Here is a 12152-nt window from a genome sequence, read left to right as displayed (position 1 = left end):
ACACTATTGTACTTGGTATCAATACAGTGGATGTCAGGTGTAGATCCACCCATGGCATTTGTTTACATTGTGATGCCGGTGAGCTATTGTATCCTCCTATGGTGTGTAGTGAAGCATGTTTAGCTATTCCTCGTTTTCCAGTGATAATGGTACCTGTAAGAAACTTCCTTTATTTGACGCCATTGAGGCCAGGATTAGTGACTTAGAGGTACTGTGGATGGATGCTAGCTGCTAGCTAGCTAGCCAAGTCTTAAAGCACCTCTTCCTGAGGGTGCTTCAGTGTTATAACTTCACCTTTATCTTTTCACCTTTTATTCTTTTTACACCAAAATGTGTCTATTCTCCCTTTTCTGTCCACACACTGTGTCTGCTTGTAAGTACTCTGTGTGTGTGTGCTGCTTAACATAACGTGACGACAACGTGCCGTCATACCCGTTAATAATAAATAAATAAATAAATATGGGGAACCGGTACTTTTCAAACAGAGTATAGTTCCATTTTTGATTGATTAGTACCGCGATACTATACTAGTACCGGTATACCGTACAACCCTAGTGTGTATGAAAACAAAAAAAGAGTTTTGTTGGGATACTTTCTTGAAGTGCATGGGGAGTGAAAGGGATGGGATGCAGGGGCCTCTTCTAGTCTTTGTTCCCCTGATTGTGTGTGTGTGTGTGTGTGTGTGTGTGTGTGTGTGTGTGTGTGTGTGTGTGTGTGTGTGTGTGTGTGTGTGTGTGTGTGTGGGTGGATCTCCATGCGAGGACGTGTTAGCGGCAGTAGCAAGGCTATGAGAGAATGTGTGTCTCCCATTCTCAACTGTAGATGTGCAGCAGTGCCTTTTTGAAAGAGGCACAACTTGAGAGCCTGCTAGCTTGCGTGGGCGCCGCAGCGCACATGTACGCACGCTCCACTATTTTCCCTCCTATCCAGTCGCCCGCAGGTCAACTCTGCTCCTGCGCATCAAGTGGCACGTACCTGATGTAGTTTGACGATCAAGTGGCACGTACCTGATGTAGTTTGACCATCAAGTGGCACGTACCTGATGTAGTTTGACCATCAAGTGGCACGTACCTGATGTAGTTTGACCATCAAGTGGCACGTACCTGATGTAGTTTGACCATCAAGTGGCACGTACCTGATGTAGTTTGACCATCAAGTGGCACGTACCTGATGTAGTTTGACCATCAAGTGGCACGTACCTGATGTAGTTTGACCATCAAGTGGCACGTACCTGATGTAGTTTGACAGTCAAGCGGCATGTACCTGATGTAGTTTGACCATCAAGTGGCATGTAGATGATTTAGTTTGACCATCAAGTGGCACGTAGCTGATGTAGTTTGATCATCAAGTGGCACGTAGCTGATGTAGCTTGACCATCAAGTGGCACATACCTGATGTAGTTTGACCATCAAGTGGCACGTACCTGATGTAGCTTGACCATCAAGTGGCACGTACCTGATGTAGTTTGACCATCTAGTGGCACGTACCTGATGTAGTTTGACCATCAAGTGGCACGTACCTGATGTAGTTTGACCATCAAGTGGCACGTACCTGATGTAGTTTGACCATCAAGCGGCACGTACCTGATGTAGTTTTGACCATCAAGCGGCACATACCTGATGTAGTTTGACAGTCAAGCGGCACGTACCTGATGTAGTTTGACAGTCAAGCGGCACGTACCTGATGTAGCTTGACCATCAAGTGGCACGTAGATGATTTAGTTTAGCCATCAAGTGGCACGTATATGATGTAGTTTGACCATCAAGTGGCACGTAGCTGATGTAGTTTGACCATCAAGTGTCACGTACCTGATGTAGTTTGACCATCAAGTAGCACGTACCTGATGTAGTTTGACATCAAATGGCACGTACCTGATGTAGTTTGACCATCAAGTGGCACGTACCTGATGTAGCTTGACCATCAAGTGGCACATACCAGATGTAGTTTGACCATCAAGTGGCACATACCTGATGTAGCTTGACCATCAAGTGGCACGTACCTGATGTAGTTTGACCATCAAGTGGCACGTACCTGATGTAGTTTGACCATCAAGTGGCACGTACCTGATGTAGTTTGACCATCAAGTGGCACGTACCTGATGTAGTTTGACCATCAAGTGGCACGTACCTGATGTAGTTTGACCATCAAGTGGCACGTACCTGATGTAGTTTGACCATCAAGTGGCACGTAGCTGATGTAGCTTGACCATCAAGTGGCACGTACCTTATGTAGTTTGACCATCAAGTGGCACATACCTGATGTAGCTTGACCATCAAGTGGCACGTACCTGATGTAGCTTGACCATCAAGTGGCACGTACCTGATGTAGCTTGACCATCAAGTGGCACGTACCTGATGTAGTTAGACCATCAAGTGGCACATACCTGATGTAGCTTGACCATCAAGTGGCACGTACCTTATGTAGTTTGACCATCAAGTGGCACATACCTGATGTAGCTTGACCATCAAGTGGAACGTACCTGATGTAGTTTGACCATCACCGGTCCAGTTTTTTCCTTCTCTTCGTACTTCTCCACTTTGGACTGCAAGCGCTTGTAGTCCTGCAGGGTCTGTTCTCGACGTTTCACTGCCATGTTGAGGCTGGGGAAGACGCCGCTGTACCTGGGGATTGTCAGGGAGTGAGACTTTAACGGGCAATAAGTCAGAGCACAGCACTTAATGTCAGTCATTATAATGCACAGCAGTCCTGGCAGAGGGACTCGTCAAAGCCCAGAGGACTAGGTCTGCTTGTATCTAATTACTCCAGTTGAAAAACTATTCATTTGCTCACAATTATCATCCTTCGCACAAAAATACATTCTTGCAACAAGAATCTTTGCCACTAAAAATAGGAGAAGACTGATCTGTAACTTAGCAACAGAGTCAGAGCTTCATCTCGTGCATACAACATGAAGAACTAGGATAATATACTGTACAGTGATCAAATAGCAACATATACATTGCGGCCCTCAATGTCTATCACTGCTTTCTGTTGAGGGCCACCTCCTAATTATGGCTGCCTTCAAAGGGCCACTTGTAACAGTGAACATTTACGGAAATAAACATCATAGCATCATCAGACAGGTCGCCTATTTTAGTTATGTTCCACTAACAGACTGATGGAGAACTTGCCCTGGAATCCTAAATCCAGGTGACAAGCAGATATTGAAGCTTTTCATAACCAAAATAATTTATCATTTTAAATATAAAATATTTAATTATATGTATATTATTTATATTATATAATATCTACATCTATACATATTATAATACATAATATATATAATTATATATCTAATATATATATATATATATATATATATATATATATACATATATATATAAAATTTAATATTAAAAATATATATTTCAAGTCATCCATAGCATTTTTACTCAAAAGGATTCTTCATTCGTCACTCCAAGCAACGTTTGTAAGTTTTACAATATAACTAAAACAATTCTTACTTACTGAATCGGCCCATGTGTGAGGTCTGTAGGAGTGTGTTCATGCATATTGTTATTGCATGAAATTAGTGTCGTTAGCATTAGCTAATATGCTAACACGTTTACAAGTGTCTGTGTTAGTATTATTAACTTACAATCACATTATTTTAGTATTGTTTCAGTTTCGTCAATCCTCTAAAACGTTACAGTGGAGTTATTGAGTCTGTTTAGCTGATTGGAGAGCTTGCTTCCACAGCTAGTGGGTCCATGACCATGACTTCTGTTTTGTTTGATCAGCCGTCAGCGATCCTGTTCTGTCTCCCTGTAATGTTTGTCTGATCTTGAATGGGATTGTGCTGAACATTTTAATTTCCCCTTGGGGATTAATAAAGTATTTCTGATTTTGATTTACTGCCGTGTTACAGACACCGTTTGGAAACAATTAAGGTATGTAAATAAACATTTACAGAATATTTCTGTGTAAATAACTAATTTCACAACGTATATATCTGCGACTTATAGTCTGGTGCGACTAATATATGGAGTAATATTTAAAATGTAGTTGGTGCGGTTTATATACTGGTGTGCTCTGTAGTCTGGAAAACGTGTAATAAAAATAGTCCAGATGCTGCTCTGCTTCCTTTGGTTCTGACTAAATTCTAGTCCACTTGCCAGTAGGGCCATGTTTACTTGGCGTGTAGATAAAAAACGGCTCCCAAACTGCGGCCCTCAACTCCGAATCTGCTCTCATGGTTGACTTAAAAGACTGGATTGATTGGCGAAGGTCACATGTGTATTGTTGACCACAGAAAGTGAACACAACCCTCTTTTTGCATTTATCCTTTCAGTAAAAATGAGAAAACCTTCCAAAATGAAAACATATTTAAATAAAAATATTATGGCTCTTATAAGCCAGAAAAATATTAAATATTAATTCTGCCTAGAAAGCATTTTGTGTCGATTGTTTTTTTTTTTTTTTAAAGAAAACTTAGTTCAAATATTGCGGCGTGAGAATAAATACTTTTTGTCACAATCCTGTGATAATAGTCATAAGCAAGATCATTTAGTCACATATGAAATTTGACATCCTTATTAAGTATCACAGGCAGCTTTTTGTGCTGATACAAATAAAAGATAATGGAGGTCATTTAGTGTGTTTGCCTACTAACTTAATGAGTGCTGACAAATACACGCCTTCACAGGAAATACTGCATGGGAAAAAAATGCATGGATGATTGCAATAATCGTTACAGTTGTAATAATTGTTCATTGAGTGCTACAATAAGAGAGGAAGTGACTCAAACATACAAATAAATGATCATTTTAAGTGCTGTCATGATGTGGTTTAGAGATGAGATCTACATATCTCAGCAGAAGAATGAGGTGGACCTGCTTTCAGACAAGCAGGGATTGTTTCCAACAGGAAGTTGTGCAAGGAGTGGTCTTTGGAGTGACATCACGGAGCTAGGCGGCCCACGCTGCCGCACTATTTATAAACAACCACTTTGACCCAGTTCATGGCATGTTGATCCTCTAGTCTACTACCAGAGATTATGTAACACCCTGGAGGACACATCCCTCTGCTCTGTTATAAGTGTCTCACACACACACACACACACACACACACACACACACACACACACACACACACACACACACACACACACACACGCACACACACACACACACACACACACACACACACACACACACACACACACACGCACACACATGCACACACACACACACACACACCTGTTCCTCATTCAATGTGTTTTCTTTATTTTCATGACTATTTACACTGTAGATTGTCACATCAAAACTATGAATGAACACATGTGGAGTTATGTACTTAACAAAAAAAGGTGAAATAACTGAAAACATGTTTTATATTCTAGTTTCTTCAAAATAGCCGACCTTTGCTGTGATTACTGTTTTGCACACTCTTGGCATTCTCTCCATGAGCTTCAAGCACACCTGTGAATTGAAAACCATTTCAGGTGACTACCTCTTGAAGCTCATGGATAGAATGCCAAGAGTGTGCAAAGCAGTAATCAAAGCAAAGGGTGGCTATTTTGAAGAAACTAGAATAGAAAACATGTTTTCAGTTATTTCACTTTTTTTTTGTTAAATACATAACTCCACATGTGTTCATTCATAGTTTTGATGTGACAATCTACAATGTAAATAGTCATGAATATAAAGAAAACACATTAAATGAGAAGGTGTGTCCAAACTTTTGGCCTGTAATGTGTATATACTGTGTATATATATATATATATATATATATATATATATATATATATATATATATATATATATATATAAACATACATACATACACACACACAATTTTATATATATATATATATATATATATATATATATATATATATATATATATATATATATATATATATATATATGTCTTAATAAGGTTATCCAAAAAATAGTGCTCGATACCGTAGTAGAGCGCAATATATGTATGTGTGGAAAAAAATCACAAGACTATTTCATCTCTACAGGCCTGTTTCATGAGGGGGGGTTTCCCTCAATCATCAGGAGATTTTAATGGGAGCATTCACATACCATGGATTATATAGGGCACAGAGTGGGTGGGTACAGGCTGGTGTAGGGGCGTGGTGATTGGCTCATGTGTTACCTAGGAGGTGTTTCCGTCTGTGGCGGCATGCTGTTACAATTTCGCTGCGCTTGTTGAGGGATGACAGGTCTGGACGGTAAATAATAAACAGTTTTTCTTTCAAGCATAGGTTGCATCTTTTATTACCACTATTGTAAGGTGTGCTGGATGCAAGAATTTGCCATGTTATTGAATATTCAACATTATTGTCTTTGAGGTCCCAAATGTGTTTGCTGAGTTCTGTGGTATTCCGCAGGTTTTGGTTCCTGAAAGAAGCCTTGTGATTGTTCCATCTGGTTTTGAACTCTCCTTCAGTTAATCCTACATATGTGTCGGATGTGTTAATGTCCTTGCGTGTTACCTTAGATTGGTAGACAACTGATGTTTGTAAGCACCCCCTGTTGAGAGGGCAATCAGGTTTCTTTCGACAGTTGCAACCTTTGTTGGTTTTGGAGTCGCTCTGTCCGGGGGCCGACGGCTCATTTGCAATTGTTTTGTTGTGGTTTGAGATGATTTGTCGTATATTGTTCATACAGCTGTAGCTCAATTTAATGTTGTTCTTGTTGAATACTTTTCTTAGGGTGTTGTCTTTGGGAAAGTGTTTGTCAATCAGATTGAGGAATTTGTGTCCAATGTTAGTTGAGACGTTTTTGCTGTATGGGGGGTTGTACCAGATGATGTCGTTTCGTTTTCTGTTCTTTTTCGGTTGGTTTCCTGGCGTGGGTTCATAGGTGAGGGTGAAATTGTATCCGCTTTCATCAAGGGCTTTTTGGTACGGGGGGGTTGCTTGGTCAAATTCAGCTTTGCTAGATGACAGCATCGATAGCCTTTTATTAATTCCGGTAGGTATTCTTTTCGTGGTGGTGGGTGGGTGGTTGCTGTCATGGTGCACGTATTGGAGTGTTGTGTTGGGTTTCGTGAATGGTTGGTAGCTGTTATTTCTCAGGTTGAAAGTGACGTCAAGGAAGTTGACGGTTTGCTTGTTGGCTTCAATCGTGATCCGTAGGCCGTTCTCTTTGAAAATTTGGCATATGCGCTTCTTGGTATTCTCGCTGCTCCTTGGCGAGGCGCGACACACTGCCAGTCCATCATCACGGTAAATACCAAGGTTCAGATTGAGGCTGGCGAGCTGGGAGAGGAGGAAACTCCCAACGAGTTCACACGTTTCTGCTCCGTCAAAACTTCCCATAGTGACGTCAAATGTTGCATTGTTCTTTTTTTGCCATGGTGTACTGTTGTGGATGAGAATGGAGTTTTTTGCGTGGATGATGATGTTTCTTTCGTTGCCTGTGATTGAGTCGTAGTCTGAGGCGAAGTCTAGTGCTTGAGTCAGTAGGTCTTGCGTGATGGAAGGGTAAAATTCTTCGATATCAAAGGAGATAAAGTTGTGCTGTTGTTTGTCTTGGATGTTGTTGAACCATTTGATTACTGCTGCTGTATTTCTCCATTGGTTGAGTGGTGTTTTGTCCTTGATTTTTGTGTTGACTCTGTCCAGGATTATTTTGCTGATTTTTCCTATTTCAGATTTAGTTGGGTTTATTAGTTGGCATGTTGGGTTATTTGCGATGTTGGGTTTGTGGTCCTTCAATGTGATGAAGGCTTCCTTGTTGGCTGTGGCGTCCACCCTGTCCTCAATGTCCAGTTCAGCCGCGATCATTTTATTTTCCAGGTGGATGTTCTGTAAGGTGCTGGGTTGAGCTTTTTTGTATGATTTGGTGATGCTTCTGTCCAGTAAGGTGTGATGTTCTGGTATGTCCATTCTGTAGAAGTTTGTGGTTTTATCGGCAGCTATGATGAGGTTGTTTACTTTCTTGATGCGCTCCTTGTCATTTTTCAGCTTGGTGAAATCATCACATTGAAGGACCACAAACCCAACTTCGCAAATAACCCAACATGCCGACTAATAAACCCAACTAAATCTGAAATAGGAAAAATCAGCAAAATAATCCTGGACAGAGTCAACACAAAAATCAAGGACAAAACACCACTCAACCAATGGAGAAATACAGCAGCAGTAATCAAATGGTTCAACAACATCCAAGACAAACAACAGCACAACTTTATCTCCTTTGATATCGAAGAATTTTACCCTTCCATCACGCAAGACCTACTGACTCAAGCACTAGACTTCGCCTCAGACTACGACTCAATCACAGGCAACGAAAGAAACATCATCATCCACGCAAAAAACTCCATTCTCATCCACAACAGTACACCATGGCAAAAAAAGAACAATGCAACATTTGACGTCACTATGGGAAGTTTTGACGGAGCAGAAACGTGTGAACTCGTTGGGAGTTTCCTCCTCTCCCAGCTCGCCAGCCTCAATCTGAACCTTGGTATTTACCGTGATGACGGACTGGCAGTGTGTCGCGCCTCGCCAAGGAGCAGCGAGAATACCAAGAAGCGCATATGCCAAATTTTCAAAGAGAACGGCCTACGGATCACGATTGAAGCCAACAAGCAAACCGTCAACTTCCTTGACGTCACTTTCAACCTGAGAAATAACAGCTACCAACCATTCACGAAACCCAACACAACACTCCAATATGTGCACCATGACAGCAACCACCCACCCACCACCACGAAAAGAATACCTACCGGAATTAATAAAAGGCTATCGATGCTGTCATCTAGCAAAGCTGAATTTGACCAAGCAACCCCCCCGTACCAAAAAGCCCTTGATGAAAGCGGATACAATTTCACCCTCACCTATGAACCCACGCCAGGAAACCAACCGAAAAAGAACAGAAAACGAAACGACATCATCTGGTACAACCCCCCATACAGCAAAAACGTCTCAACTAACATTGGACACAAATTCCTCAATCTGATTGACAAACACTTTCCCAAAGACAACACCCTAAGAAAAGTATTCAACAAGAACAACATTAAATTGAGCTACAGCTGTATGAACAATATACGACAAATCATCTCAAACCACAACAAAACAATTGCAAATGAGCCGTCGGCCCCCGGACAGAGCGACTCCAAAACCAACAAAGGTTGCAACTGTCGAAAGAAACCTGATTGCCCTCTCAACGGGGGGTGCTTACAAACATCAGTTGTCTACCAATCTAAGGTAACACGCAAGGACATTAACACATCCGACACATATGTAGGATTAACTGAAGGAGAGTTCAAAACCAGATGGAACAATCACAAGGCTTCTTTCAGGAACCAAAACCTGCGGAATACCACAGAACTCAGCAAACACATTTGGGACCTCAAAGACAATAATGTTGAATATTCAATAACATGGCAAATTCTTGCATCCAGCACACCTTACAATAGTGGTAATAAAAGATGCAACCTATGCTTGAAAGAAAAACTGTTTATTATTTACCGTCCAGACCTGTCATCCCTCAACAAGCGCAGCGAAATTGTAACAGCATGCCGCCACAGACGGAAACACCTCCTAGGTAACACATGAGCCAATCACCACGCCCCTACACCAGCCTGTACCCACCCACTCTGTGCCCTATATAATCCATGGTATGTGAATGCTCCCATTAAAATCTCCTGATGATTGAGGGAAACCCCCCCTCATGAAACAGGCCTGTAGAGATGAAATAGTCTTGTGATTTTTTTTCCACACACATATATATATATATATATATATATATATATATATATATATATATATATATATATATACACATATATATATACACACAAACACACATATATATATATATATACACACATATATATATATACACACACATATACATATATATATATACATACACACACATATACATATATATATATATATATATATATATATATATATATATATATATATATATATATATACACTAGGGATGTCCCGATCCAGGTTTTTGCACTTCCGATCCGATACCGATATTGTTTTTGCATTTCCGATCCGATACCGATACTGACCGATACCGATACTGACCGATACTGGCCTATCCGAGCATGTATTAAAGTTTAAAGTTATTTAGCCTACTTGGTTGTCAGAATCATGTTGAAAAGGGTTTTAGTACTCTTGATAACAACTAGCCAGCTGAATTAGGGGAGTTTGAATAATACACAATGGTTGGTAACAAGAAACTGACCTGTTTATTCAAGGATAAACACAAAATAGACAAAATTATACATGACAAACAGAAATGGCATCATTGAACTAGGGCTGGGCGATATGGCCTTTTTTTAATATTGCGATATTTTAAGGCCATATTGCGATACACAATATATATCTTGATATTTTGCCTTAGCCTTGAATGAACACTTGATGCATATAATCACAGCAGTATAATGATTCTATGTGTTTTGATTGATTGATTGAGACTTTTATATAGTAGGTTGCACAGTGAAATACATATTCCGTACAATTGACCACTAAATGGTAACACCCGAATAAGTTTTTCAACTTTTTTAAGTCGGGGTCCACTTAAATTGATTCATGATACAGATATATACTATCAGATATATACTATCATCATAATACAGTCATCACACAAGATAATCACATTGAATTATTTACATTATTTATAATCCAGGGCTGGAGGGGGTCGCCTGATGTAAGTGTCAAAAAGACAGCCAAAAGAGTTTGATATGAGAATAAATCTAAAGTTAAAATATAGGGTAGAAATGCACCCATTTGCAGGAAATGTAGTCTTGATTTTCAAAATGTTCTTTCAAGGCTTGCATGTCTACATTAAAACATTCTTCTTCATACTGCATTAATAATATATGCTACTTTTAAACGTTCATGCAGAGAAGGAAATCACAACTAAAAAAATCACTAATTTTTTCATACGGTGTTGATGTGGAAATTTTTGCCTCGCCATTTTGATGGTGTGGACGTGTGGCACCGAATGGAGATAAGCGTCTCGACAGACGTCACAATATTTGAACAATGATGACGAAAACTGTTGTTTCTGTCGTGTCCGTGTGTCGAAAATTGTTATGCGCTTATTTTTTTATTTGATTTTGTGCGTGGCATAGATTTGCCGTGCGCAGAGGACGCTTGAGCAGGCGCGCACCTTAGCGGCTGCGCTAGCATCACAGCTAACGTTAGCCATGCTGCTACCTCGCTCTCTGCTGGGAGAGGACGTATACGTATGTGACGTATGACGTGACAGTATGTGACGTGTGTAAGAAGGTGCGCTCGCTGTCTGTGAGAGGGAGACACAGGAAAGAGTGAGAAGAGCCTGTCGTGTAATGCCAGCAGCTAAAAGCAACTGCGTGAGAATTGTGGATGTGTTGAAGGTGTGCTGGAAAATGCGGAACGGAAATTACGGAGCAGCAGAAAAGTGGAATGTATTATTTAAATAGGTGCGTTGGAAAACACGGACCGGAGTTTTTTTTTAAACTGGATCTGGATCGGCATTTTCCCATGCCTTGCCGATACGCAATTTTTGGCAAATATCGGCAGCCGATCCGATCCAAATATCGGATCGGGACATCCCTAATATACACACATATGTGTATATATAAATATATATATATATATACATATACACACACACACAAACACAACAGTGTCTTCTTTTTTGTTTTACTAAAATAGGGACTTTTGTCGAAGCTAGAACCAATTATTCATGTTTACATTGTTTTTTTTAAGGGGAACTCTGAATGTTTGGCTTGGTGAAGCACCTTGAAGAGCGAGGTTCCACAGTACATGGAGATGACAGGTCAGGGTGTGGTGAACAGACAGCATGGAAATAGCATCTGGCTGACAAAGTGTGTTTATGAAGCGCTGCCAGTCCACAAAAGGGGGCAGTGGCACAAGCCGGCCAAGCCAAAGTCTGGTCTAAATAACTCAGGTCTAGGAAGCTACCGGTCTCTCCTATTCCAGCTCCATCACATAACTCACACGTGCAAAGATCACACAGCAAAGCCACAAGGAGGATGGAATTGTTGATGTGCTCACCTTCCAGAGTGACGCCTGTTAGAAAGTCAGTGAAATATGGCATGCAAAATAACTTCCTCTAAATGGCTTAGGAGCAGTTGGCCACGTGAGTGTGTGAGAATGTGAGAGTGTGTGTGTGTGTGTGTGTGTGTGTGTGTGTGTGTGTGTGTGTGTGTGTGTGTGTGTG

At 40.6% G+C, this 12152-nt stretch overlaps 1 protein-coding gene across 2 annotated transcripts in view; it reads right to left on the bottom strand.

Annotated features, from left to right (window-relative positions):
- bin3 (bridging integrator 3) overlaps positions 1-12152 on the bottom strand; it is a 163281-nt gene that overhangs the window by 20179 nt on the left and 130950 nt on the right. For both annotated transcript variants that reach the window (XR_009817509.2, XM_061981763.2), the window contains exon 7: positions 2480-2621. Coding sequence is in view for 1 of the 2 variants with exons in the window: in XM_061981763.2 (XP_061837747.1) it covers positions 2480-2621 (142 nt within the window). In the remaining variant the exon portion in view is untranslated. The remainder of the gene's footprint in view (positions 1-2479; positions 2622-12152) is intronic.

The sequence above is a fragment of the Nerophis lumbriciformis genome, linkage group LG24 (genome assembly GCF_033978685.3).
Source record: "Nerophis lumbriciformis linkage group LG24, RoL_Nlum_v2.1, whole genome shotgun sequence".
Taxonomy (NCBI): Eukaryota; Metazoa; Chordata; class Actinopteri; order Syngnathiformes; family Syngnathidae; genus Nerophis; species Nerophis lumbriciformis.
The sequence above is the reverse complement of the archived record's forward strand: the minus strand, read 5'-3'. Positions and strand labels throughout refer to the sequence as shown.